Here is a 26,696-nt window from a genome sequence, read left to right as displayed (position 1 = left end):
TGTGCTCCGCAACGGGAGAGGCCACAACGGTGAGAGGCCCGCATACCGCAAAAAGAAAAAAAAAAAAAAAAAAAGAATGCACCCAACAGAAATGGCAGGGAGGGCACGCTTGAACCCACTGGCCTTGACCTTATTTCCACAGGCTCTGCCTCCAGGTCTCCCACCTGAGCAGAGCCCCACCCCCTGCCTCCGGGCCAGACGCCCACCTTCCACACCAGGGGCCACAGCTGGTCCATGCCAGCTCCCACAGATCCTGCCTCCTGAATGGCTCTCACCACTTCCTGCCGCCCACACCCCCCTCCCCACCGGCTGAGGCCACCAGCATCGTCTCCCGCAGTGCCATGAAGGGGCCAGCAGCACAGACCAGCTCAGCTGTCTGACTGCACAGCCCCTGAACCTCTGCCTGCCTCAGTTTCCCATCTGTAAAATGAGGCCCCACCCAGAGGGCTGCAACGAGGCCGGGTGGGAGGATGTGCACAAAGCACTCAGACCAGGCCCTGTGCAGAGAAAGGCCCAGGAACGCCTCCCCTCCTAGAAGCAGGACAGGCACGCTTGGGCCTGACTCTGGGGCAGCCCCAGCTCAGGACAGGGCCTGGGGCATAAAAGGTGACAGGTCGAGTTACAGCATGATTATTGGGGGCCGCAGCCTAAGGTCAAGTCCAGTTCCAGAGAACTGGGGCTTCAGAGACAGAGCCAACTCAGACACTGTTTAGCTGTGGCCCTGAGGCCTCAGGTTCCGTGAAACAAGGATGGTGCGGGCAGTTCCCAAGATGGAGGTTCAATCAACCGCTGATGACCAGTGACTTCATCAACCCGGACTATGCAATGAGGCCTCCAATAAAACCCAAAAGGAAGACTTCCCTGGAGGTCCAGTGGTTAACACTCCGAGCTTCCACTGCAGGGGGCGCAGGTTTGATCCTTGGTCTGGGAACTAAAATTCCGCATGCCACATGGCCGGACCAAAAAAAAAAGGAGTGGGTTAGGAGAGCTTCCAGGTTGGTGAACACAGGGAGGAGCAGGAAGGGTGGGGAACTCAGAGGGCATGGAAGCCTTGTGCCCTCTCCCCAGGCCCTGCCCTCTGCATCTCTTCCACCTAGCCATTCCTGAGTTATAGCCTTGTATAATAAACCAGTAATCTCAAATAAAATATTTCTCTGAGTTCTAAGAGCCGCTCTAGCAAATTATCAAACCCTCCAACCTGTAGCCAGACTGTCAGAAACACAGGTGACAACTCCGACTTGCAATTGGGGTCGGCAGAGGGAGGAGAGGTGTTGAGGCGGGGGAGACAGTCTAGTGGGCTGAGCCCTTAAACTGTAGGATCTGGTGCTGTCTCCACAAAGACAGAGTCAAAACTGAGTTACACAGTAGGACACCCAGCTGGTGTCCAACAACTGCCTGGTCCTGGTCTGGAAAAGAACACACATCAGAGTTGTTGTCAGAATCAGAGCAGCAACAGGTAACTGAACCAAGGAGAACGTCACCAGGCACCACAGGATCGGTGTCAAGATCATAAAGCTCCCAGCAAGCAGCAGGCACTTGCCAACGACTGTCGACACTGTTACTGTTCTCCTCCAATGAAGACACACGAGGACTTTACCTCACAGGAAAAGTTCTCTATATCATCCAGCAACCAGGGACCAGACAGGCTGCCACTGGACTTTCCCTCCTGACTTAACCACAAATCTAGACAAAGTGTATATACCAACCGCTGGCAGGCACAAGATGACAACCAAGGCAGGGCTACAATCCCTCAGAGCAGGGAAGCCCGCAGGTGCACCCAACTTCCCCTCTGCTTCCTCCCAAAGGCACTTTCTAAACCACAGCACAGAAAAGCACAGCCCGAGCATAGCCGCCGTCCTGCTGGGCAGAAAAAACAAATCATGACTAGTGAGGTGGCTACTAAGTGGGGATTGACGCTGAAGGAAGGGGCGCTGAGACGGCATCCCAAATTCTCCCTGGATCCTCAGGCAGCTGTGAGGCGTGTGAGACCCAGACACGCCATCAGAGAGCAGCTGGGAGGCCAAGAGCCAAACAGAGTCCAGAGGGCAAGTAACGCTGGGCAGTCACTGAAGTGTGGGTCCAGCAGGAAGGACTGAAAGGCCACGCGTGAGACATGAGCAGCTGCTGCAGGAGCAAGGGCCACACCCCAGCGGGGGGAACTGAGAAGGCCTGCACCCCAGACAGCAGGAGGGGCAGTGAGGCCAGTTACCTGCCTGTCACTAAGGGGAAGGTAGCCAAAAAGGGAATGAATCTAAAAGATAAAAAGGGGCTTCCCTGGTGGCGCAGTGGTTGGGAGTCTGCCTGCCGATGCAGAGGATACGGGTTCGTGCCCCAGTCCGGGAGGATCCCACATGCAGCGGAGCGGCTGGGCCCGTGAGCCATGGCCGCTGAGCCTGCACGTCCGGAGTCTGTGCTCCGCAACGGGAGAGGCCACAACAGTGAGAGGCCCGCGTATGGCAAAAAAAAAAAAGAAAAGGGCTTCCCTGGTGGCGCAGTGGTTGAGAGTCCGCCTGCCGATGCAGGGGACACCGGTTCGTGCCCCGGTCCGGGAGGATCCCACATGCCGCGGAGCGGCTGGGCCCGTGAGCCATGGCCGCTGAGCCTGCGTGTCCGGAGCCTGTGCTCCGCAACAGGAGAGGCCACAGCAGTGAGAGGCCCGCATACCGCAACAAAAAAAAAAAAAAAAAAAAAAGAAAAGATAAAAAGAAAATGTATCAGAGGGGATAAAATGAAAAAGACGGATGAGAGAGAAAACAAAGAGCAAGACGGGAGACTGAACCCACCACGTTAATAATCACACTCAGTGTACAGAGAGATACAGACTGAACAAAGTAACTGGGGTGCTAAATTACTCTCCTTCCCACGTAAATGCTTGGAGTACTTGTGATAGTTCATTTTAATGTGTCCAGTTGACTGGGTCACAGTGCCGAGATATTTGCTCAAACATTATTCTGGTTGTGTCTGTGACAGTGATTGTGGGTGAGATTAACATTTAAGCTGTGGGCTTAGTAAAGCAGGTTGCTCTCCCCAGTGTGGTGGGCCTTGCCCAATCCACTGAAGGCCTGAGGATCACAGACAGGCTCACTCTCCCCCAGTGAGAGGGATACTTCCTGCCTTCAGACTCAAGCTGAAACATCAGCTCCTCCTGGCCTCCAAGCCTGCCAGATTTGGGGACTTGCCAGCTCCACAAGCATAAGCCAATTCCTTATGATAAGTCTCTTTACACACACACACCAATTGGTTCTGTTTCTCAGGGGAACCCTAATACAGCACAGAATGTTAATTTTCCACAGCATCTGCAAAGTAACCACTAACATTTAGTCTCATAAACAACTTACAGAACAAGCTGTATACAGAACACCTAAAAGGTATTTCAGTAAAACATCACTAAAACATAACACACTTCTCTGGAATTTCCTATAATTGGAGACAAACTTAATCAAATAATTCCTCCCAAACCACACAAATGAATACCTGAAATAAAACTGAAGACTGCTAAAATGCAGTACCACCCCCAGCACAGTAAATAGTTTGTTTCCGTGGGAGCCACTACTTCAAAAGAACCCTTAAGACATCGTTTCCATCCACAGGCAGAGACAGCTCTCCTTTCTGAGTAAACCTCGAGGAAGGAGCCCATGACCCAGACTGCGGCGACCAGACGGAGCTTTCCCTATGGTGCGACCCACGGGTGAGGCTGCCCTACACTTGAATGACAGGCACTCTCAGTGAGTGCGAAACAAGCCTTCCTTGTCATCGGTTCCACTTCAAAATTCCAGCTGGAAGATGTGGGGTCAGAAAATAACCCAAAGAAAAGGTGTTCCTTTCAAACTCAGAAACACTGCTAAGACTGGGAAAAAAATGAAAGCAGGACACGTCAATCAGCCCGCTGTGTCCAGCCACCTGAAACACCTGGCCCCGTGCCAGCCTCCCGACACACCCTGGCCGCACGGTCACCACTCAGTCCACTCACCTCCACTTGGCCACCTGGGGCTTCAGGAAGGTCAGGCCCAGCCGCTGCACGAGCTTCACCCCAAGCTTCCGGAGCAGGGTCTGGTTGCTGTCAGGGAGCCTGCAGTTGTCCAGGCACTGGAGAACGGTGGCAGCTGTGAACACAGCACGTCCCGCTCAGTTTGGTGGGAAGGGTTTGTGTCATCTCCCAAACCCACCAACCCCACCTGACACGCACGACACCAAAACCAGACACTTCCACAGGACCCCCGACCCCAGTCAGTGTGAAGGCCTATGTCTACGCTGGACCCCTTGAGCTCTGCTTCATAAAGACCCCTTCACCCCATGTCATTTACTAAGTGCAGCTGGAGTCGGACCTGCCCAGCCCTCTCACTGTGAACCACGGATCTGGAGATGGAATGCAGAGGAACCCAGGGAGGGAACAGTGTCCTGGGCAGAGAGAGCGGGCACGTGCCTAGCGGGCGGAGCACATGCTGCAGGCCACAAAGACCATGTGGACAGGCTTGAGCATGAGGCTGCAAGAATGGGGAGGGGTCTCTACAAGCAGCGAAACTGTGTGATCGGGCCCCCCTGCTGTCAAGGCTATTTGGGGCAATGAGGAGGGCATCGGGGGAAGCGGAGGCCAGGAGAGCACACAGGACCACGTTTCGTGTGAGACAAGGAGGGGGCGTTCAAGACAAGTTGAAATGGCATCTGGGTAACTTCCCAAAAGACCCAAACGGCGCACAGTGACCAGCGTGGGTATAATTGACAGTAACTCAAGATGGACCTGGGATCTGTGTGTGCGAGTCCGTCAAGGACAACGTGTGACGATGCTGAATGGCGACTGCTCATGTTCTCAGGTGTGACAATGACATCAAGGTTATGTTTCCAAAAAGAGTCAACAGATGCCAGTGGAATGACAGGGTGTCTAGGTGGTGGGTGAGGGGGAGCATGGATGAAACAGGAGTGCCCATGAATTCAAAACCTGAAGCTTGTGACAGAAATATGAGAGATCACTCTACCAGTCAGTCTTCCTGTATGTGTATGAAATATTCCATGGTGAAAACTTCAAGAAATAGACTCTGCTACCTAAATCTGATTCATACATCTTCTAAAACACAGACTAAGAAATTTCTCCTGTTCCAGGGAGTAAGCCTTCCTGCAGCGAAAATCACTATACTGATTTTCATAAGTTGAGGTTCAATCTAAAATTAAGAGAATGAGGCAAAAAGGGCAAATGATGTAGCCATGGTGCTGGGAAGAATGCAGTTGGGCCCCCAGGAAGCGAGCCAGAAACCTCAGGGCTTCATCTACATCCCAAGGCCCCCAGGATCAAGACCAGACAGTCAGGGCATCAGGAACCCAGACCTCCTCCCTAAGAGGCCTGAGGCCTAACAGTCAGATTATTATTAACACATACACACATACACATACACACACACACACAAAGAAGACTGAAAAAAAAGACCTATGATAGTATCCAAATATAGCAAGTCACAGATTTTTGTGCCTGTGAATAAACTGTTAAAGAGACACATTTGATCATAATTCAGGCAAACTCATGTCACAAACACACTCTCACTTACAAATAAACCTTACCGTAGGGTAAACAGTCTTCACGTTTTCCATGCTTAAATATTTGTGCCTTAAAAAAAAGAAAAAAAAATTCTGTTAGAATTTGCAAATACATTTACAAATTTAAAACATAAATTATCAAAACAATTCATCGCATCTTCCAGGATTTTTATTCTAGACACTCGCCAGGAAATAACAAGAGAAGAGTTTCTGTACATGACAAAGAAAGGAATTACAAGAGACTGGAGAGGAAATCTTCCAAAGGGGCAACGTAAACCAGAGATGCAGTGGTGAGGCCGCGCTCACTGACATGCGACCGCGTTGAAGTTAAGGGTGCTGGCCTGTAAGGAGAGTAAAGAATCGTACCGGGTTTCCATGACCAGTGTGTACCTGAAGGTACCAAAGGATAAGAGTTACAGGTCGAATTATCCCACACCAAGGTAAGGCACCCACGTACTCATCCTCGTTCTGAGCCGGCAAAGGAGAAAGGGCCCCTCCTGCTTCTCACACATGTGGGGCCGGCAGGCTATCAAAACCTCAAAAACCCGGAGTCCTCAACCTGAAATTTTACCCTCCACTTTCAACTCTGTAAGACTTGGGTATCCAAGCCCTTAAACGAAGAACCCTAAAGCTGAGCAACTCTAGGAAAACAGCTAAGGAACTTCTTCTCCTTCAAGAATTACTATTTGGGGCTTCCCTGGTGGCGCAGTGGTTGAGAGTCCGCCTGCCGATGCAGGGGACATGGGTTTGTGCCCCGGTCCGGGAAGACCCCACATGCCGCGGAGCAGCTGGGCCCGTGAGCCATGGCCGCTGAGCCTGCACATCTGGAGCCTGTGCTCCGCAACGGGAGAGGCCACAACAGTGAGAGGCCCACGTACCGCAAAAAAAAAAAAAGAATTACTATTTAACTGGCAAGGTGAGACTGCTTCTGTCTTAGACCGTCTGAAGGTACGTGGGCCCGACTGCACTGGACCCCATCCCCCAACACCAGGTCCTGCTGGTGAAGGAGCTGCTCAGCCGAGGTGAAGAGCGTGAACACTATCTCAGACACTTAGTCAATGGTGTTTCACATGGAGACCAACCACCCGGGGGCCCTGGACACTCTGAGGCAGGCTCACAGGAGAACAGGCCACAGGGCTCAGACCCACAGGCCCAGGACATCCCAACACTCAAAGCACCGTGGAACCTCCCAGCCAGGGGCCCAAGGCTCCACTGCCTCTCCCAGCACACGTGATAAAGGCCTCACCTCACCAGCCCTGCTCTGGCCCTCTGCTGCAAAAGCCCCTCGGCAGAAGTCATGCTCTCCTTCGTGCTTTCTGCCTTTCTCCTCCCCCCAGCAACTCAACCCCAAGACCATGAGCCAGCCATCAGATTAGGAAGTTCAGGGCATTTCATTCCCCCACACCTTTCCGTGACCCACACTACAAGTGGAGAAGGACCCCCGGACGTTCACGGGCCACATCTGAAATATCCCCATTTCATGACTGGTAAACCACCCCCAAAACACTTGAAATCTATGTCTTTACAATCTGGGTTTATGATGATTGCATCCCCTAGCTTCTTCCTGGTGAACTTTTTTTTTTTAATTTATTTTATTTTTGTCTGCACTGGGTCTTCGTTGCTGCACGCGGGCTTTCTCTGGTTGCAGCGAGTGGGGGCTAACCTTCGTTGTGGTGCGCAGGCTTCTCATTGCGGTGGCTTCTCTTGTTGTGGAGCACGGGCTCTAGGTGCACAGGTTCAGTTGTTGTGGCATGCAGGCTCAGTAGTTGTGGTTCGTGGGCTCTAGAGCGCAGGCTCAGTAGTTGTGGCACACGGGCTTAGCTGCTCCGCGGCATGTGGGATCTTCCCGGACCAGAGATCAAACCCATGTCCCCTGCATTGGCAGGCGGATTCTTAACCACTGGGCCACCAGGGAAGCCCCCTGGTGAACTTTTAAAAGAGTCAGGGAGGTGGCTTGGTGGAAAGGAAGGAGAAAACCATCCTGCAGCCGGATGAGTCTGAGCAGGACGTGCGAGCCCCAGGGTGAGCCACCCACAGCCCTGGGCACAACGCCCGCCACCCTCCTCCTGCAGCAGAGGCCACGAGAGCAACCCCATCTACGCTGGCCATCAGCCTCCTGCCCTGACTGCCACAACAGGACCAGTGGACTGGCTCAGAAGGAGAGACACCCAAGCTGGTGGCCGTGGAGCTGGTCTGGGACCAGGAGTAAGGAAAGGGCGGGCCGCACCATGCAGCCCACTGCCGTCCCTCACCTGCCTTGCATTCCTCCAGCTCCGCTGCAGCCTCCATGCGGGCCACTGCCGTCCCTCACCTGCCTCGCATCCCTCCAGCTCCGCCGCAGCCTCCCCCAGGAGCCAGGCCAGGCCTTCATACAGGACTCAGCCAGTCCAGACCCCAGCAGTAAAGCTTACAGAACAGACCACTGTGGTTAGATATCTCTAACTTTAAAAACCTAAATGTCAGGGTTCACATAAACAACCTGGATGCAACGGTCTCAGCTCCAAACTGCCTCACATACAAACCAGGACAGAGAACCTGGCCGAGGATGGGGCTTCACCAAGGCTCCAGCTCCTCCTCCAAGCAGGAGGCCCAGCCTGCAGGGCTGAGGGGGCGTCTCAGGGCTGGCCCAGCCCAGGTCGCAGCGCCAGCGTGCCCTGCAGACACATACCACCTCCCTTCTGTTTTCGGGGCACAAAGCCATCCACACGGCCAGTGCCACTGCACACAAAGACAACCGGTGCAAAGAAACAGCTGACAACACGACAAGCACACAAGTTATAAAAACCACTCAGGTCTCAATCAACTTTCAAAGTTATAGTAATTATACGCTTAAAAACACAAATAAATGTCTCGGTATAAAAATAACTAACATAAATTTTGCCAAATCTTCTAAAACTGTGAAGCACACTCTAGTATGCCAACAGCTCTATGGTAGAAAATACCACCAGGAAGACTTACCGTCTCAGCTGCTGAAGCACCAGAATCACTGCTGTCCTTTCTGAACCCTGCCCACCCCAAGCTCTGCGCTGAGTCCGGGCAGCAAGAGGGGAGGCCTTGTCACACCCAGCTGCATGGCGGGCAGACACAGCCAGATTAACAGACATGAATGCACAGTTAAGCATCACTGGACTCAAAGTACCCACCCTGTGTTCTCTTCCAGTGGATACTACAATCAGAATTACTATCATGTGGGAAACAACAAAACTTTCTTTTGTTTTAAAAAGAAGTCTTCAAAATGGTATGCTGATTATGTAGAATACACACTGAAGTATTTACAGGCAGTGGAGTGATTTAATTTAAAACAGTTCAACAACACAAGTGTGTGGCTGTGTATTTTATTTTATTATAAACACATGTGTGCACATGTGCACACACACACACACACACAACATGTATACATAAAAATAAAGTCAGGGATTCAAGGACTTCACAAAAGGGCCTACAGAAACTAAAAGGATAACAAAGGGATTTTATAAACAACTTTACAACAACCAATTAGACAGGACTTCCCTAGTGGCACAGTGGTTAAGAATCTGCCTGCCAACACAGGGGACACGGGTTTGAGGCCTGGTCCGGGAAGATCCCACATGCCACAGAGCAGCTAAGCCCATGTGCCACAACTACTGAGCCTGCCCTCTAGAGCCCGCAAGCCACAACTACTGAGCCCTCATGCCACAACTATTGAAGCCCGAGCGCCCTAGAGCCCATGCTCCACAACAAGAGAGGCCACCGCAGTGAGAAGCCCGCACACCGCAATGAAGAGTAGTCCCTGCTCACCTGCAGTCCCTGCAACTAGAGAAAGCCCACGCGCAGCAACGAGACCCAACACAGCCAAAAATAAATAAATATATATATATTTATCAAAAAAAAATTAGACAACCCAAAGGAAGTTGACAAATTCCAAGACAAATTCCAAATAAGCAAAAATAAGCTTAAGAAATAGAAAATCTGAATAGACTTGGATCATGTAAAGAAATTTAAATTATTACTTCAGAATCTTTCCATAAAGAAAACCCCAGGCCCACATGGCTTCACGAATGAATTCTAGCAAACATTTAAGGAAAAAATACATCCTACATAAACTTCAAGAAAACAGAGGAGGAACAGTTCCCGGTCCTCACCTGATACAAAAGCCACAGACATCACAAGAAAACCGCAGATCAATGTCCCTCATGAACAAACATATAAAAATCTTTAGGATTTCCCTGGTGGCGCAGTGGTTAAGACTCCACACTCCCAACACAGGGGGCCTGGGTTCGATCCCTGGTCAGGGAACTAGATCCCACATGCATGCTGCAACTAAGAGTTTGCATGCCACAACTAAGGAGCCGGCGAGCTGCAACTAAGACCTGAAGCAACCAAATAAAATTAATTAATTAATTAAATTAAAAAAATTTTTTTAATCCTTAACAAAATACTAGCAAAATGAATCCAGGAACATATTAAGTGGATTTTACTCCATGACCAAATGGGATTTATTCCCCATTTGCAAGGAATGCAAGGCTGGTTTAACATTCAAAAATTGATTTATATAATACATCGTATTAGCAGAATAGAGAACAAAAACATACAATCAGCTCAGTAAAAGCAAAAAAAGCACCTGACAAAATCCAACACCCATTCATGATAAAAGCTCCCCATCAACTACAAATAGAAGGGATCTTCCTCAATATGATAAAGAGCATCTATGAAAACCCACAGCTGGTATCATACTTAACGGTAAAAGACTGAACGCTTTCCCCTAAATAAATAGCAAGAAATCGCAACAAATTTTCGATGGAGTGGTGAGAAGGTGCTCCACACTAGAAGTGGGGCTACAAGAGGAGGATCCAGCTTGTCCCAGATGACCCAGAGGGGCTCCACAGAGTCAGCAAAAACACAGAGCAGAATCTTCCAGAAGGGTGGAAGGAGGTCTAAGCAATCAACAAAATAAATTAGAACTAGACTATATTAAGGGCTAGTGAAGAAAAGAAAAAGATAAGCAAACTACAAGAAAATCAAAACTGTACAAGTTGTGGTCCACATATGAAAGAAACAAAAATAAGACAGGATTCTGATCAACGGGAATGTTAGAAAGTAGACTCCATCTGACATTAATACCAGGCACAACGCTCCTTCATAAGGACCCCTGGGACTGCAGAGCAGAAAATGAACGCCTGTCATGAATGTTATTGACTATAAAAGTTACAAACCAGGGGCTTCCCTGGTGGCGCAGTGGTTGAGAGTCCACCTGCCGATGCAAGGGACACGGGTTCGTGCCCCAGTCCAGGAAGATCCCACATGCCGCGGAGCGGCTAGGCCCGTGAGCCATGGCCGCTGAGCCTGCGCGTCCGGAGCCTGTGCTCCGCAACGGGAGAGGCCACAACAGTGAGAGGCCCGCGTACCGCAAAAAAAAAAAAAAAAAAGTTACAAACCAATCATTCTAAGCCCAAGACTTAAAGAAGGATACAGAATGGAAGGGAAATGCTGCCAACTCGTATAATGTACAAGTGAATGCACACAGGCACTGGCTGAGAAGAAGCAACGGGCGAGGCAGGCAGCAGGGGAGGAAAAGCACCATGACATCCTCTTACAAAGAGGGGTGGGATCAGGAGACCCTGTGGAGAGGGTATGGCAGAGGAAACAGGTCCAGAGCACCTAAAAACAGTGACATTGTCAACAAAGCAGGAAGGGCATCCGCAAGCCGGCAGATGGGCTGGAGCACATCGTGCAGGAGGAAGGAGCGGCAATCACCCTCGGCACAAAGCGGGCTGTCTCCGGGAGAAGGGGCTGTGCTGACAAGAGCAGACAAGGGCTGGTGTGTTTTCATCACCAAGCCTCTGGACTGCTTAATCTCTTCACCAAGTGTAGAATAAAAATGATTTTTCAAAGAAGAAGGAGCTCCTCCTACTCCACCCACTGAATGTGCTGAGGATTCTCCACGAATGTCGCACAGAGAAGCATCCAGACCCTGACCACCTGTGAGACGGGGCAGGAAGGCGCCCTCTCTGAATCTCAGTTTCCTCAGTAAACAACATGCAGCAGTGATGGTACCAGTTCGCTGAGCCACTCAGAGAATAAAATGCAAACGAACATAAAACGCATTATATTAACCAATGAGATCAGAATTGTCTCCTACCTGATAAATACAGACATATTCCTTTCGTTTGTCCGAAAACTATTTTCTTTTAAGAACTCTTCCCTAGGTTTCACTTACAAAATTTAAAGTTAACTTACTCCATGTAAATTCAAATGCATCCAATTTAATATACTTTAGACCTAAGTCATCCATTTTCAGAACAATTACTCCTGAGCAGAAACACTTGGTTCCTTCCATGCGAGGACTTGGAATCTGGGAGGGAGCCAAAAGTACCAAAATACCCACTTAGAGCCTGCAGACCAGTGGTGTGATGGGGTCCACACAACGTGCGATGAGATGCCTAACAGTGCCGGGGTGGGGGGGTCAAAAACAAACCTCACCGAAAAGCTTCCCTTCAGCAGCTCTCAGCGCAGGGACAAGGCCTACCGATGGGCACCCCATGCAGGCGGGCCGCGGGTACACTGTTCTACTGGAGCATCGGGTCAGACGGGCACCTTGGCCAGTTCACCTCCCTCACTCCTGGCAGCTTTGTTATGAATAGAGCAGAGCCTCCTTTTACTCTCAAATACACAGTGTGGATAAAAATCATATGGTCACCCTATGTGGCAAGTTCTCTGACCTCCTCCCCTCCACAGCCGGGGTCTCTGGGGTCAATGCCTCCCTCCCTGGGGCCAGGGGTCTTCCAGCTGCTTCAAGCAACAGAGCCAGGTGGAAGCAACACTGTGACTGCCAAGCCCAGGACCCTCTGCCTGGGACGCTCCCCCTGGAAACCCAGTAGCCACGTGCAGAGGCACCACACAGGAGCCACAGTCCACAGGCCCAGCTGAGCCTAACCCTTCTAGTCACCCACACAGTGCGGGCTTCTCAGGCAAGGCCCTTGGCAGCAAGGGGCAGAGACAAGCGCCCCCCCCCAGCCCATGCTCTGGCCTGTCAGGACCCACAGAATCCACACACAACAGCTGCTGTGCAAAGCCACAGGCTTAGGGGGTGGCTTGTCCACGACAGACACAACTCCCTCCTTAGGATCCGTGAGGGACTGAAATCTCACGCTGCAGGCACCACCCTGACAGCGGTGTGCGGGACACACGGGGAGGCCACTCTCAATGTCCGGGAAGCTGAGAGGGGCGCCTAGACCAGGGCAGACGGTCTGCAGGGGGAGGGAGGCTGGACAGGCAACGGCAGGAAACAGAACGGACAGCACCTGGTGACCACTTGAACGCTCTTTGGTCTCATTCACTGATAAACAATAAGAATTTAAAATACGAGGAAAGGCCCCAGATGCTCTCACACATGAACATCCTTCATTTGCCAAGTTCCTTACAAAGTCTAAGTAAGAGAAAAGAACAAGTAGTGAAGACTTCCCAGGACAACTGTCACTGACACAGCCCGCCACTGGGCACGGGCAGATGGTGACAGGCCCCCATGGTCCCCACCCCACAGAGGGGACCAGCCCCGAGGCCAGGCTGCAGGCCACTGTCTGGACCAGAGGGGACCCGATACCCCATCTTTTATGGGCTCCAGGTGGGTTCTTTTTATCCCTACACTTTTCCTGACCTTGAAGCCCACAGGATTTCCCAGGGGCGGGGGCGCTCTGTACGCACAAAGGCAAAGGTCACAGGAGTTACGGACTCTCCCATGAACAGACTCAGAAGGGCCAAAGGGAGGAAAAGGGACAAAAATCACAGAGGGCCAGGGCTTTGATTTTGTTTCTTGGTCTATTTTTCCACGTAAAGTAGGGCTGTCTTCACGGCCCTTCCCTCCTGAGAGCACACAGTCCAACCCGGCGTGTGCAGAGAACAGTGACCCCCAGCAACGAGAGGAAGCGGCCGACAGAAATGCTCTCATCTTCAGATGGTCAGGAGGATCCATCAGCCAAGCCGCTAAATGGGGAGCGTACCCCATTTTTCATGAAGCATAAAACATGAGCCAACTGGAAACCACCAGCTGGAAGCACACATTCCGTACAAGCCATCACACCACAGAGAGACAACACCATATAGCACACCCATCTGAGGAGAGATGACCGCCAGGTCTGTTCCTGTTGTTCTAGAAACCAGCACAGCACAAAGTGCAAACAAACGCATTTCTCAGTAATCACTCTAAACCACCACACCTTCCAGTCACCACCCACCCAAGCCAGCTCTTCTGCCCCGTGCAACCAGCTTCCCTCCCCAGGGCATGTTCTCCAGCCGTAAATCACAGGCTGTCGGCTGTTGAGAGCAAGTCCGCCCGACTGCCGAGCAGGAGATGCTGGTCTGAGGCCCCTGAAGGCACCACTGAGTCAAGGGCAAGAAAAGCAGCTCCACCCTAGGCCCTGGGAGAAAGGGGCCCCCACCACATGGCACAGGGGTGCCACTTACTGGCACCCAAGAGCTATCCTGTGAGCTGAAGAGCACTGGCACTGCGGGGCACCTCACTGCATGACGGCCCCATCCCCAGTCCCTCAGGAAGACGTGACCTCACAGACACACCGACCAGCACACAGGACGGGGCTCAGGCAGGGCAAGCTCCCCCGTTCTGTGCTCCTGAGTCCTGTCCCAGGGCAACAGAGGGGACCACGCCCCAGTATCACAGCTGTTCCTGGATGTGCACGCACAAAGGGGACAAAACGTAAACAGAAAGGACCATCAGCACTGACACAACAGTTTCGGGCTGGACGCCACTCCAGAGCTTGACTGATGGTCCTTGCTAGAGCCACAGAGCCGAGCCAGGACCAAACCTTCCATGGAAGGCAACAAAGCCCAACAGCTTGGCGCCCTCTGAGTAACACCCAAGGGCGCTATACAGACGAATTCTCTTAACTCACGCTCCAGGCCCCCCTTCCCTGCAGGTCAGAGGAGAAGAACCCCACCACCTGCACCACCCTCCACCCCGCCCACCCTGACACACACACACACACACACACACACACACACACACACTCTCTCTCTCTCTCTCTCTACTGGCTTGCAAAAATAAAAGGGAGGGGGAGGGCCACCACCACCCCAAGAAATGACAGTAACCTGAAACTGTACAGGGGAGCACTAAGAAATACAAAAGGACAACTGGCCTGAAGGCCGTGCCCACCAGACTGTGCTCAGGACCAGGCCTGAGGCGGGGAGGGGGTAAGCCAGCCCAACCGGAGGCACCTCCCACCCCAAGAAGAAGCAAGACATCTGTTCTCTCGAGAGGGTGCCTGGTTTACTTCCTCAGGACTGCATACATTAAGGGGAAAACAAAAAACTTCCAAATGTGGAAACATTTTAGTTGTTGAAATTGAGTTTTCAATGGCTAGGATAAACAGCTGATTATTATCAGCTAGGACCCAGAATGAAAAAATACAATTCTGATAAAATACACTTATATCAAGTAAACTATAAAGGATTTTAAGTACATAAATATGTAAATAAAAATTAACTTCAAAAAGAAATGTTTAAATGATCAAAATAATCACATTAGTTTTATCTTCCCATTCTGTGTTAAATCTTTTCCTAACCTAACAGTGAAATCCCAGTCATAAACACACACCTTCACAGGAGGGGAGACGGCCCGGCCCGCCCCAGTCCCTGACTGCAGCTTCCTGTGTCCTGTCTGGAAGATGAGGCTGCGCGATGCACAAGAGCCCCGAGGACACTTGACGACTGTGACCTGTTTTCAGATGTCAATCTGCTCATAACGACGTATTCCACCACCTTGTTATCTACCCAGCTTCCTCAAATGTTCTAAACAGCCTCCGCGGAAGTCAGGATCCTAATAACAAGCTGCATTAAGATGTTCCCGTTTAAATGACCCCTCCTAGACCCTAGCGTTTGGGCTGCCTGTGGTCCTACTACTCAGAGGGGCCCAGCTTTCCAGGGCAGGGGGCGGACGACTGGGAGGCCACTCGGGGTGGCCCTCGTCCAGCCCACCCACCCCAAGAGAGTGTGGTCAGACTCTACAAACCATGAGCAACCACACAAAGGTACAGGCACAAGCAGGCTTTCTACAGCCCCTAATACAGGAATTTCAAACACCATGTAGCAAAAAAAGCTAAAAGCTCTTCCCTTAAAAGGGTCAGAATCAGTCTGAACGGCAGCAAAGATGCTGCCCCACCTCGACTTCCACTATGGGAAGAGCAAGCCTGAGGACGGCCAAGACCTGCAGGAACAACCTTGGAGGGAGAGCCAGACCAGTGGACTCCAGTCCCCCCGAACATGCCTTGTTAGGACCACTTACTCAGTGCTAATGATTCTTCAGATAAAAATCGATTCTCAGTCGATTCAATAGTACCAAAAACACTGATCATACATCTCCTATTTGCCTAACAAAGTGACGTGTAAAGGATGCAAAAGGCACAATTCCTGCCACAGAAACTTAGAAACAATCAACATAAAGCCTGCAGTTCCCAGAGCAGAGGTCAGAGGAGGAGGCTGTGACATACAGGGGAGCGTCCCGAGAAGAGCTGGCTCGGGCGCAGGAAGTGGCAGGGGTCGTGCTCTGATGCCAAGCCCAGGGGAAGGAGGGGGCTCTGTGCGGAACTGAGACAAGAGGAGACACAAGGAGGAAAGGGAGGAAGAACCTCGCCTGGGACCAGATGGGCAGAGCTGAGCCCACTGACGGGTTTTGACAGGGCAGGCGACCTGGGCAGCAGAAAGCAGCATGGGACCCAGAACACCCAGAGGCGGCTGTCACTGCCCAGAGGGACCCTCCAGACTGGGCCAGCCCCTGAATGGAGGGAGGGCAGCAGCAGGCAGATGGCCGAGAGGACCCTGGACGGGGTGGAGGATGGGCCAGGGAAGCGGCCAGCACAGCCCAGCGAGCACCGGACCAGTAAAGGAGGGCAGGGCCGTGGAGACGCCTCAAGCCACCTCCCCACCTTGGGGCTCGGCCCTGGACTTAGCCTGTGAGAGCACAGACAGTGCCGGCCAGCATCCTCCTCTGCGGCTGGGTCTCACGTGCAACTCAAGCGGGAGGAAGGAAAGGCCACAGCACAAGACGCTACCTTGACCTGCGGAGCCTGAAGCACAACAGGTGCACAGAACCAGGGCTCTGGGACCAAGGACAGAAACCAAGGACTAAGGTCAGTGGAGAATCGGGCACAGACAGAGCCTGAGGGACCCCTGCGCTGGAGGGAAGGTGAGGGTGGCCAGGCAGCCAGGTAAGTGGGGGCTACGAGGTGGGACACCACGGTGGAGGGACACTGGCCAGGCAGTCTGCATGTGTCTCACAGAGCACAGCGCTCTGTGTTTGCCTCTCATCCAAGAGGCAAAGGCACTGCGATGGCTAAGCCCCTTCCCGTGCAAGCGTGGGCCCAGGCTGGCTGCCTGCAAGCACACACCTGTCCAGCACGACACGTCACCCCATCACACAGCAGGTGTACAAACCAGGCCGCCGGTGAACGGAGACAAGCCTCACACCGTGCGTGTTCTAACAAGACCCGTGCACTGGGCAGCCCGCCACGCATAAAACAGAGTCACGTGAGATTAAAGCAGCCTCAGAGTTGGCTGCTCCACATCTTAGACCCCCAAGGAAACTGAAGATGCCTTATTTCACCTGAATCCTACAGGAGCACATGAACATTACATAAACATGCACACCCTGAAAACGGTCACATTCAAATGGTTCTACCACGTTTTCCTCCACCGGAAACCCTGCCCCAGGCAAGTGCTATGACTAAAAAGCCCAGTTTGGCTCATTTGTCCTCTGGCCAAACAACTTTAATGAAACCACAGGGTGCCGTTTCCAAAGAATCCTGAACGAAGAGGAATCAAAGCCACATGAGAAATGTTCTAGGTGAGCAAGTGCCTTCTCTTCACGTTCAGAGACGAGCTCACGCCACGCTCTGAGGCCAGAGGCCTGCTGCTTCCCTTCCACAGACGGGGGCATGGAGAGGGGCTGCCCCCGCTGGGATCTCAGGTGCTGCTGTAGGACCCGCTCCTCCCTGGGGGGCAGAGCCAACCACGTCTGGAGTCTGGGGCGCGCATCTGGGGTGCGGCCTGCCCGTCCGAGGGTGCGGGCCACCTGCTCGACAGCCACCCTGACCTGGACACGAGGCTCCTCCGCGTCCTTAAACCACATGCCAAAGGAGGGCCCCCGCCCTCCCCACAAGGGGCTCAGGCTGTGGGACTGTGGGCATCTGCCGTCTTCACTTCCCTACTCTTTAATCTTGTTTGTGACTGCTTTACCCTTTAACGAGGTGTACTTGTGACAGTGACAGAACGGACAGAAGAACCCTCACTGTGAAGGGGGGACAACCCCAGCAGCTGGCAAACAGAACGGCGCGCCCCCGTCCGCTGCCCGCCCTCGGGAAGCGCACAGAGCCACCTGTCAGTCAGTCTCCAGTCTGAGGAGCCGGAGCGGAGACTGCATGCCTGCCAGTGTGAGCAGAGCGCAGCAAGTTCAAATGACCACCAGCCTCCATTTTTAATATCGTGTTTCCCTTCCTTGAATTTCCTAGATTTCCATTAATCCTAATGCTTAAAGAGGGGCTAAACCAAAGGGTGTTTCAAAGATCTACAGTAAAGAGGCCTTCCAATGAAACGAAGTTGCCAAACACTTATTTCCCTGCCAGAGGGTTAAAAATCAGCCCTGCAAGAGGAATAGGCTTCAAGGGAAATAAAAACCAAGCGCCAGTTTCGATGGTACTTGTTACGAGTCCACCTGTTTCGCCTAACCCACACTAATGAGCAGGTGGATAGAATGAAGCCAAGTGCATCGAAGGAGGCAGACGCAATCCTGAAGCGCAGCACACCTGCAGGTTTCATCATGCACAGCAGACACCCAGCCTCCCCGTTCAGGTCTGACAAGCTCGTGGCGAAACCGCTCCCGCCCGTGAGAGTTCAGCACCAACACTGTCTCCTCCTGCCCAGGCGGCAGTAGCAGCAATTAAACCACATTTCTCCTTCAAAAAAAGGAAAGGAAAGAACGTGCATGATTCCAGAAAGACCTGGGTTTTCCAGAGGAAGCACTGGGCTTCTGAAGGCTCCAGAAGGATGTGCCTGCCCTGGGAGCTGTGGGAGGGCCAGGCCTCCCCTCCCCTGGCAGGGCTCTTACACCAGGTGATACCCTCACTGAGGGCGCATGTCCCCGGCAGCTCCGGGGTGCGGCTGCCAAAGGGCCTCGGCCCCGCAGGGCTTCCTCCTCTGGGAGGACAAGCGGGCAGGGACACAGGGTTCAACTTTGCTAAGCCTTTGGGAAAATCATTTTATTCCTCAGGAGGAAGAGAAAACGGAGACCTTCTCTCCTCCTGAGTGTCGAACGGGGAGATGTCCCAATAAAAAGCACTTCCCCACTCATGGCCAGTGAAGCGGCCAGCAGGAGGGCAGCAGCGGGCTTGCCAATGCCTGTGCCCCACCCGGGGAAGAAGGAACAGAACTTGGGAACAGGGTTTCCCTGGTGGCGCAGTGGTTAAGAATCCGCCTGCCAATGCAGGGGACACAGGTTCAAGCCCTGGTCTGGGAAGATCCCACATGCCACAAAGCAACTAAGCCCGTGCACCACAACTACTGAGCCTCAGCTCTAGAGCCCATGAGCCACAACTACTGAAGCCCAGGCGCCTAGAGTCCGTGCTCTGCAACAAGAGAAGCCACGGCAGTGAGAAGTCCTCACACCGCAATGAAAAGTAGCCCCTGCTTGCCACAACTAAAGCCCACACACAGCAATGAAAACCCAACATAGCCAAAAATAAAATAAATTAAAATAAATTAATTTTAAAAAAAACTTGGGAACAACCTAGTGACAAGCAGTAAGAGGATCAAAAACGTTAAAAAAAAAAAAAAAAAAAAGGACCCGTGGGCCCAACCACAGCAGAACTGGGCAGAAAAGTGGCCCCACGACCTTCTCAAGCCAAAAAAGCACTGGCGCCCCCAGGACCTGAACACAGCAATGGCCTCTGGAGAGGCAGCTTCCAGGCCAGTGGGGCATGGCAGGAGACCCCAGGAGCCTGTCATGGACACAGATTCCAGACTGGGGGAAGGAGGTCTAAAGCAGGACAAAAGTGAGTCAGGAAGCAGCACCAGCGTCTGGGCGGGTCTACCCTGCAAGGCCAAGTGGACTGACAGGCTTGGCTGTGTTCGTCAGACCCTTGTTTCTCTGTGACCTAAGACTTCTCAATGTGACTCATGCAAAAAACTAAGAATCCACTTACACTCAAATTTTCAAATAAACCATCTCGGCTGCATCCACCCATCCTTCACCAGGGCTGGATGCCCTGCACTACCTCCCTCCCCCGCCCACCCAGGACCCCTGCAGCAATGGCCTGGTGACCAGGACCACCCCCTCCCCGCTTGTCAACACTCAGCATCATTCCTGGCCAGCCACCTCCAGCACTGACCCCCATCATAGCAATAAAGTCCTCCTTAAGCACCTCCCCACACATGCAGATGGAACAAGAGCCACCTACAGGCACAGGCTGATACCTATGTTCCATCAATATCACAGGTGTGCCAGCCATAACAATTTTTTTAAAACCTCAGAAACACAGAAAAAATATTTAAATTATTGTTAAACTGGGGCTTCCCTGGTGGCACAGTGGTTGAGAATCCGCCTGCCAATGCAGGGGACACGGGTTCGAGCCCTGGACCAGGAGGATCCCACATGCTGTGGAGCAACTAAGCCCGTGCGCCACAGCTTCGGAGCCTGCGCTCTAGAGCCCGTGAGCCACAACTGCTGAGGCCCGTGCGCCTAGAGCCCGTGCTCCACAACATGAGAAGCCACTGCAATGAGGAGCCCGCGCACCGCAGCGAGGAGTAGCCCCTGCTCGCTGCAACTAGAGAAAGCCCGTGCACAGCAATGAAGACCCAAAGCAGCCGAAAATAAATAAATAAATTTTAAATAAATTATTGTTAAACTTAAAAAAAAAACCTGTTGCTACTATGGTAGCAAGGAAATTGAAAATATATGCTCAAACAAAAACTTATATACAAAATTTCAGATCAGCATTATTCAGAGTAACTAAGAATTCCCATACAGTGGAGTATTGACCGTAAGGAACAAAGCACTGACACAGGCTACAACGTGGAGGAACCGTGAACACATGATGCTAAAGAAGCCAGACTCAAAAAGTCACATTGCACATGATTCCACTGTATGAAATGTCCAGAATAAGCAAACCCAGAGAGACAGAAAGTAGATCACTGGTTGCCAGGGGCTGGGGGATGGCAGGGGAGGAACAGGGAGGGACTGCTAACGCGTGTGGGGTTTCCTTTAGGGGTGACGAGAGTATTCTGGAATTAGATTATACCCTGTACATACACAAAATAATCACTGCACTTATACACTTTAAAAAGGTGAAATATGTGAATTACATCTCAACTTTTTAAAAGCCATTGTCAGTATAACACATCACATTTATTTACAGAATGAAAGGACACATGAATAAACAGATCACCTCATCAGACTACAGGAACATGTTTTATTTTTCCAGGTTTCTTTTTAAAACGTCTTGAGATACCCTCATCATTTAAATGGCAATCCTTCCTGAAGACAATGGCATCATAAATGAAAAGACACAGATGAGAGAACATTCTAGGTGCAGGGCAGGCAGGGCGGAGGACTGTCCTCTCCGATCCTCCCACCTCCTGTCCCTCCGCCCCAGGACATCACACCAACAGCCCCACTTCCCCCAGGCCCTCACGCCTCCTACACCCTGTCAGAACCTGCAACAGCCAAGAAAAGGAGATGGGATGACACCCAAGAAGACGACATCACGCTGAGTCACGGCCCAAACGCCACCATTTAAACATAGTCCAAATGCCCTGCTCTCCTCAAAGTGGGCCCTGAGCTCTCCAGCTTCAGAGACAAGGGCAAGGACGAAATCACACCCACTGCAATGGAAGAGCAAGGACCACAAGGCCCAGGGAGGGGAGCCCTGATCCCAGAGCATCAAATGTGACAGCCTCCCCTCCCCCACAGAGTTTAGCCAATTAAACTCAATTGATCTTTCCTCCTAGAAAAGGCACCACCAGACAAGCAAAGCAGGCAGCCAGGAAACGGTGGGAGCTCTCAGGCCAGGGGCCAGGTCTGCGCTCAGTACAGTGGTTACAAATACCCTGAGTATCTGAACAAGACCAAATTTCAAATCACCTGCCTTATTTCCTTCAAGCTGTTTCCAATCATTTTTCTCTGTAACACATCTGAGCAGCAGGAAGCTCGAGGAGGACATGCCCCTACCTGTCTGCTGGCTCCAGCTCTGCAGGCATTGGTGCCCCCTGGCGGCGATGCGCAGGGCCACCAGCCCACCACCTTCCCCAGAGCAGAAAGCCCATCGCTAACAATGCAGGGCCAGCCCTCAGTCACAGGGCCCAGTGCAAAGCAGCAGAGAAAAGAAACCGTGTTCACTGTCCTGTCGGGGTTCAACATCTCCTCCTGTGTTCCAACCACTTCTCCACGAAAACAAGGTAAACAGGGCTTGTCCCCAGGGTTCTGACAGCCCCACAAGCTGACCGCTGACCGCTCCACACCACTGGGACAGTGCTTACCAGGGCCTGAAGCATCCCGTCCATGGCGATGACCCCCTCGATGGTCTGGAAGGAGGAGGTGGCCAAAGTGCATAGGCTCCAGTCCAGGAAACTCGCCATCTTCTTCTGCTTAACGTCGGGCCGCGTGACAAACCTGCCAAAAGGGGACAGGTAGGTGACAGCTCAACCGAGGCCCCAGCTGCCAAGAGCTCACCCTTTCCTGGCCCACTGCCACTCTCCAACCTTAGACCCTGGCTCTCAGGTGGCAATTCCCACCACCACCTCCCTGGGGTCTCACACAGTCCCCACCCCCCCGCTTCCCACCTCCTGAGCCCCCTCATCCCGAGACCCTGTGTAGCATGAGACCACCTTCACCTGAGCCCACCCACGCCCACTCCTCGGCCCAAATCTGTATCCCTTCACCTTGGGACCCCATGCTGCCACCTGCAACCTCCCTCTCTGCAACTGCCATGGGACTCCTTCCCCGTCCTCTCTGCCTGCTGCACACGCCATGCAGAGCTCTAGCTGTGTCCACGGCCCCATCGTCCCCACCACAGGCGTCTGCTCAGTGCTGCACTCCCGGGGTGCTGGCTCTCGCCCACCCTCCTGTACACTGGTCTGGGCCAGCAGCCACCCTCGGGCTCCCACACCGAAGCACAGGCCCCCTTCACTCCTCTCCAACCAGTGCACACACCCATCCCCCAGCTCTCTGACTCAGGCTGAGCCCCTGCCCTCCTGGGGGAGCTTGCAGTCTTGGGGCAGAAACACAGGAAGCAGGCAAACAATGAAAAGGAAACAGTTGAGTGAGGGGAGGACAGCAGGCGTAGGGACAGCATCGTGGGAGGTGACCTGTGAGGACCTCTCGCTCCCCTAGGTGCCCCCACAGACCACACCCAGAGAGGACTCGGCACCAATACCACAGAAACACGCCAGGTGGCACTACCCTGAGGGCAGCACTCGACATGCCTGGCTCTGTCCTCTGCACCCCTGCAGGAGCCTCCTGTCCTGACCAGAAGCCCCCACAGGCCCCTCTTCCCTCAAAACAGCCACCGCCGCCCCGAGCGAGAAGATGCTCAGCCAGCGCAGGGACTACACTGCGGCCACACAGAAGGTCTCCATGTCAGTAAAACAAAGCTGCCACGACTGTCTTCGCCCACCCCCATCAGGGTACACACCCAGACACTCGGTCACCGAGGATTTACCAAACTTCAGGATGCTGGTTACAATGGCGAACTCACATGCCACCCCCACCGGACAAGAAGTTGTGTTACGGCAGGTCTGAGAAGAGGGCCCAGGAATTTCATAAAATCTGCACCTCAGAGTGGTCATCTAAAATGGATAACTGGTAATATATACCCTATCTCAATGTCCTTGGCCCTGTTTAAAGCCCCTTGATTCTGGAGGGGGCCACAGGATGAGGGTCACACCCACAGTGACCTGATCCTCAGCCTGAAGACAACAGCTGGCCGGCACTCACCCTGCACGTGGGCAGGCAGTGGGGTGGCCCTCAGGACAGGCGAGGTCACAGGCACAGAATGGCCCACAGGGCTGGTAAGCGGCCCTGCTGGGACCCAAAGCCCAACTTGGAGATGTGAGTCACAGCACCAGCCACCCAGGGGCCACGCACCCTGCTTCCTCCACCCACTCATCTGCTGAGCAGGCAGGAGGCTGATGTTGTGTGTGCAGCCTGTGGCGGCCAACTTCCACTCCTGGGAAAAATCACACAAGTTGAGTTTCCAAATTACAGTAAAAACCTAAGGCTCCTTTGAAAGATTTAAGCAAATAGGTTATTTTATATTTTTTATTTTTCTCTCTAAAAAAGAAAATGTTATGTTCGCAGCAGAGGTCCAAAAGTACAGATAAGCAAAAATAGAAAATATTTATCCCACAGATGTACCACACAGAACGAGACCCTTCTACACAAACTGAAGGATCTCTGAATCCTACACTTGCTTCCCTTTTAGGAAAAGTTACATCACAGACTACATCTACTTTCAATGTGGAACTCAGCTAACATGTGCAGGTGTTTAGAGACCCCACTGTCTTTCTCTCAGGAAGGTAATCTCCACAAGAGTGATCAGCAAAACCTTAACTACAGGACTAGACCTACCAGAGGGACAAAGGGCAAAACACCAGTGGGACACATTGCTGCTCCGGACCCTTGTCAGTACTGTTACCACAGAGTATCTGGTCTGAGAATGAAACAGTACGGGTGAAGTGACAAACCCTATTTTGTGTAAGAACTTACTTTGTGTGTGTTTTTAAATTAATTAATGGAAAAGTTAAATATTCACAAAATGGTGATAGAATTTAGTTACCTGTAAGAAGGAAAAAAATCTATCATATATCCTATACCAAAAGAAATTCCAAATGAATTAAGAATTCTATATTAAATAATAAAAAGGTAGAAAAATATAAATGATTCTTTGTAAAATCTCTTAATAGGGTAAGCCTTCAAGCATAAAAGTAAAAATAACTAAATAAATAAAAGAAAAAAAGTTACTATTTTGACATCAGAATTAAAACTTTAGTCCAAAGAAGAAAGTAAAAGGCTACCAACGCACTGGAGGAAGTATCACACCCTTCTCTAGCTAACATTTTTCACAGAGAAAGCTCATACTACTGGAGAAAAAGCACCAAGAAGCCCACAGATATTAGAAATCAGGTCACTACACGGGACATACGATGTCTGAAATAAGACTCATGTGTTAAAGCTCACCAGCGATCAGTGAAATACAAACTAAATGTTAGTAATAAACAAAACAATGCACAATCCAACTGGGGGAAGAGGGTTGTTCTTGAGGCTGCCCATGATTGCAGAAGTCCTGAAAACACGCTCCCAAGAGTCACCCAGCGGGCTTCCCTCGTGGCGCAGTGGTTGGGAGTCCGCCTGCCGATGCAGGGGACACGGGTTCGTGCCCCAGTCTGGGAGGATCCCACATGCCGCGGAGTGGCTGGGCCCGTGAACCATGGCCACTGAGCCTGCGCGTCCGGAGCCCGTGCTCTGCAGCGGGAGAGGCCACAGCAGTGAGAGGCCCGCGTACCACAAAAAAAAAAAAAAAGTCACCCAGCGACAGGTGTACAGACTCAACAATGTCCTTGTGTCTTGTCACTCAGAAGTCCACCTCTAAGGGTCTATCCTAAGAAAATAATCCCAAATACCAAAACAGGTTTACAACCAAAGCTAGTCATTACATCATTGCTTATAAGAGGAAGGACGTGAGAAAGCTGGTCAGAGTAACTAAAAACAGTGGAATCTAAAGGAGCCATTTAATCAACGGTAACGTGAAATTAAGTGAAAATGCAGGTGCTAACTCAAAGAGATTGTGCTGTGCAAACTCCATACAATAACAGCACAGAAAAACACCAAAAAAATACAACGCATGTATTGTGTATTCTAATTATAAACGTGTGGGGTTTTCCTAATTTTCTATGTTCCAAAATTTCCAACTTTCCTACTTGGAGCATACCTTGATTTTACAGTTAGATTAAAAATATCTTTTTAAAATTAATGTAATCAGTAAGAATAAAGGCATATCTTTCCATTGAGGAGTTTCTGTAAAATAACACCTATATCCACACGTCTTGGCGTAAATGTAACATCAAAGTTACAGAAAATGCAGCTGATGTTTAAAGGTTCCAGTTAATGGAAGGAAATAGGTGCGGCTCCAGAACTGCACATGGTAAGAGGAAGCAATCAAGGCTGACGGCAGGGCTTCCCTGGTGGCGCAGGGGTTGAGAGTCTGCCTGCCGATGCAGGGGACACGGGTTTGTGCCGCAGTCCAGGAAGATCCCACATGCCTCGGAGTGGCTAGGCCCGTGAACCATGGCCGCTGAGACTGCGCGTCCAGAGCCTGTGCTCCACAACGGGAGAGGCCACAACCGTGAGAGGCCCGCTTACCACAAAAAAAAAAAAAAAAAAAAAAGCTGACGGCAGAGAGAGTAAGACAGGCAGCTCCCTCGTGAAATATCAGAAAACAGATGCCAGTGGGGACAAAGGCCACATGTGACCACCCTTCACACCCAGGGCCTCACTGTTTACAACCCACCAAAAAAGACAGAAATATGCGAGTCAGAACCCGCCCGTGAGGTGGGTTACTCAGAGCAGCTCTAGGACCTGAGGGCATCAGCCCTCTCTAGAAGTGAGGAAAACTGGCTGCACCCACAACCTGGCAAACCGGCAGGAGCTGGGTGGAAAACGGGCCTCAACCTCACGAACACTTGCTCGTCCGACCACTAGATGGCGGGGGAGCATCCCGCCAGCCGTGGACAGGCAGCAAGGGTCTCCAGCTGCCACCTTTCTGGAGGACACCAGGGAAGGAAGAAGGGTTTAGGGTTTCACCTCCCCCACCCACAGGTGCAATACTCCACCAGGTCAAGCTCAGCAGAACTCTACCAAACCGTCAGTACTGCTGGTAATAAAAGACAATAAACAATAAAGATATGTTTCATTTAACAAATTTAGTAAACATTTGTAAGATCACACGCAGTGTTGCTAAATATGGAGAAAAGGAGACTTCCGACTGGCTCAACCTTTCCAGTAGCTGCATTTAAAACCCCTAGAATGTTCATTCCACTTCTAGGAATTCATCCCTAAGAACCAATCAGAAATCAAACAAACTCATACAAAAGGAGATCAGACTTGTGGTTACCAGAGGCAGGGGTAGGGAAAGGGG

General features: G+C 51.6%; 1 protein-coding gene across 1 annotated transcript in view; it reads right to left on the bottom strand.

The window, feature by feature from the left end:
- Positions 1–26,696, bottom strand: part of TBCD (tubulin folding cofactor D) — a 179,978-nt gene that overhangs the window by 128,804 nt on the left and 24,478 nt on the right. The window contains exons 7-9 of the mRNA XM_081220636.1: positions 22,042–22,174; positions 5,551–5,596; positions 3,971–4,103 (exon numbers count right to left, since the gene is read on the bottom strand). Of these exons, the coding sequence (XP_081076762.1) occupies positions 3,971–4,103; positions 5,551–5,596; positions 22,042–22,174 (312 nt within the window). The remainder of the gene's footprint in view (positions 1–3,970; positions 4,104–5,550; positions 5,597–22,041; positions 22,175–26,696) is intronic.

The sequence above is a fragment of the Mesoplodon bidens genome (assembly GCF_964165515.1).
Source record: "Mesoplodon bidens genome assembly, chromosome: 19".
Taxonomy (NCBI): domain Eukaryota; kingdom Metazoa; phylum Chordata; class Mammalia; order Artiodactyla; family Ziphiidae; genus Mesoplodon; species Mesoplodon bidens.
Note: the sequence above shows the minus strand (reverse complement) of the source record. Positions and strands in the feature narration are given on the sequence as shown.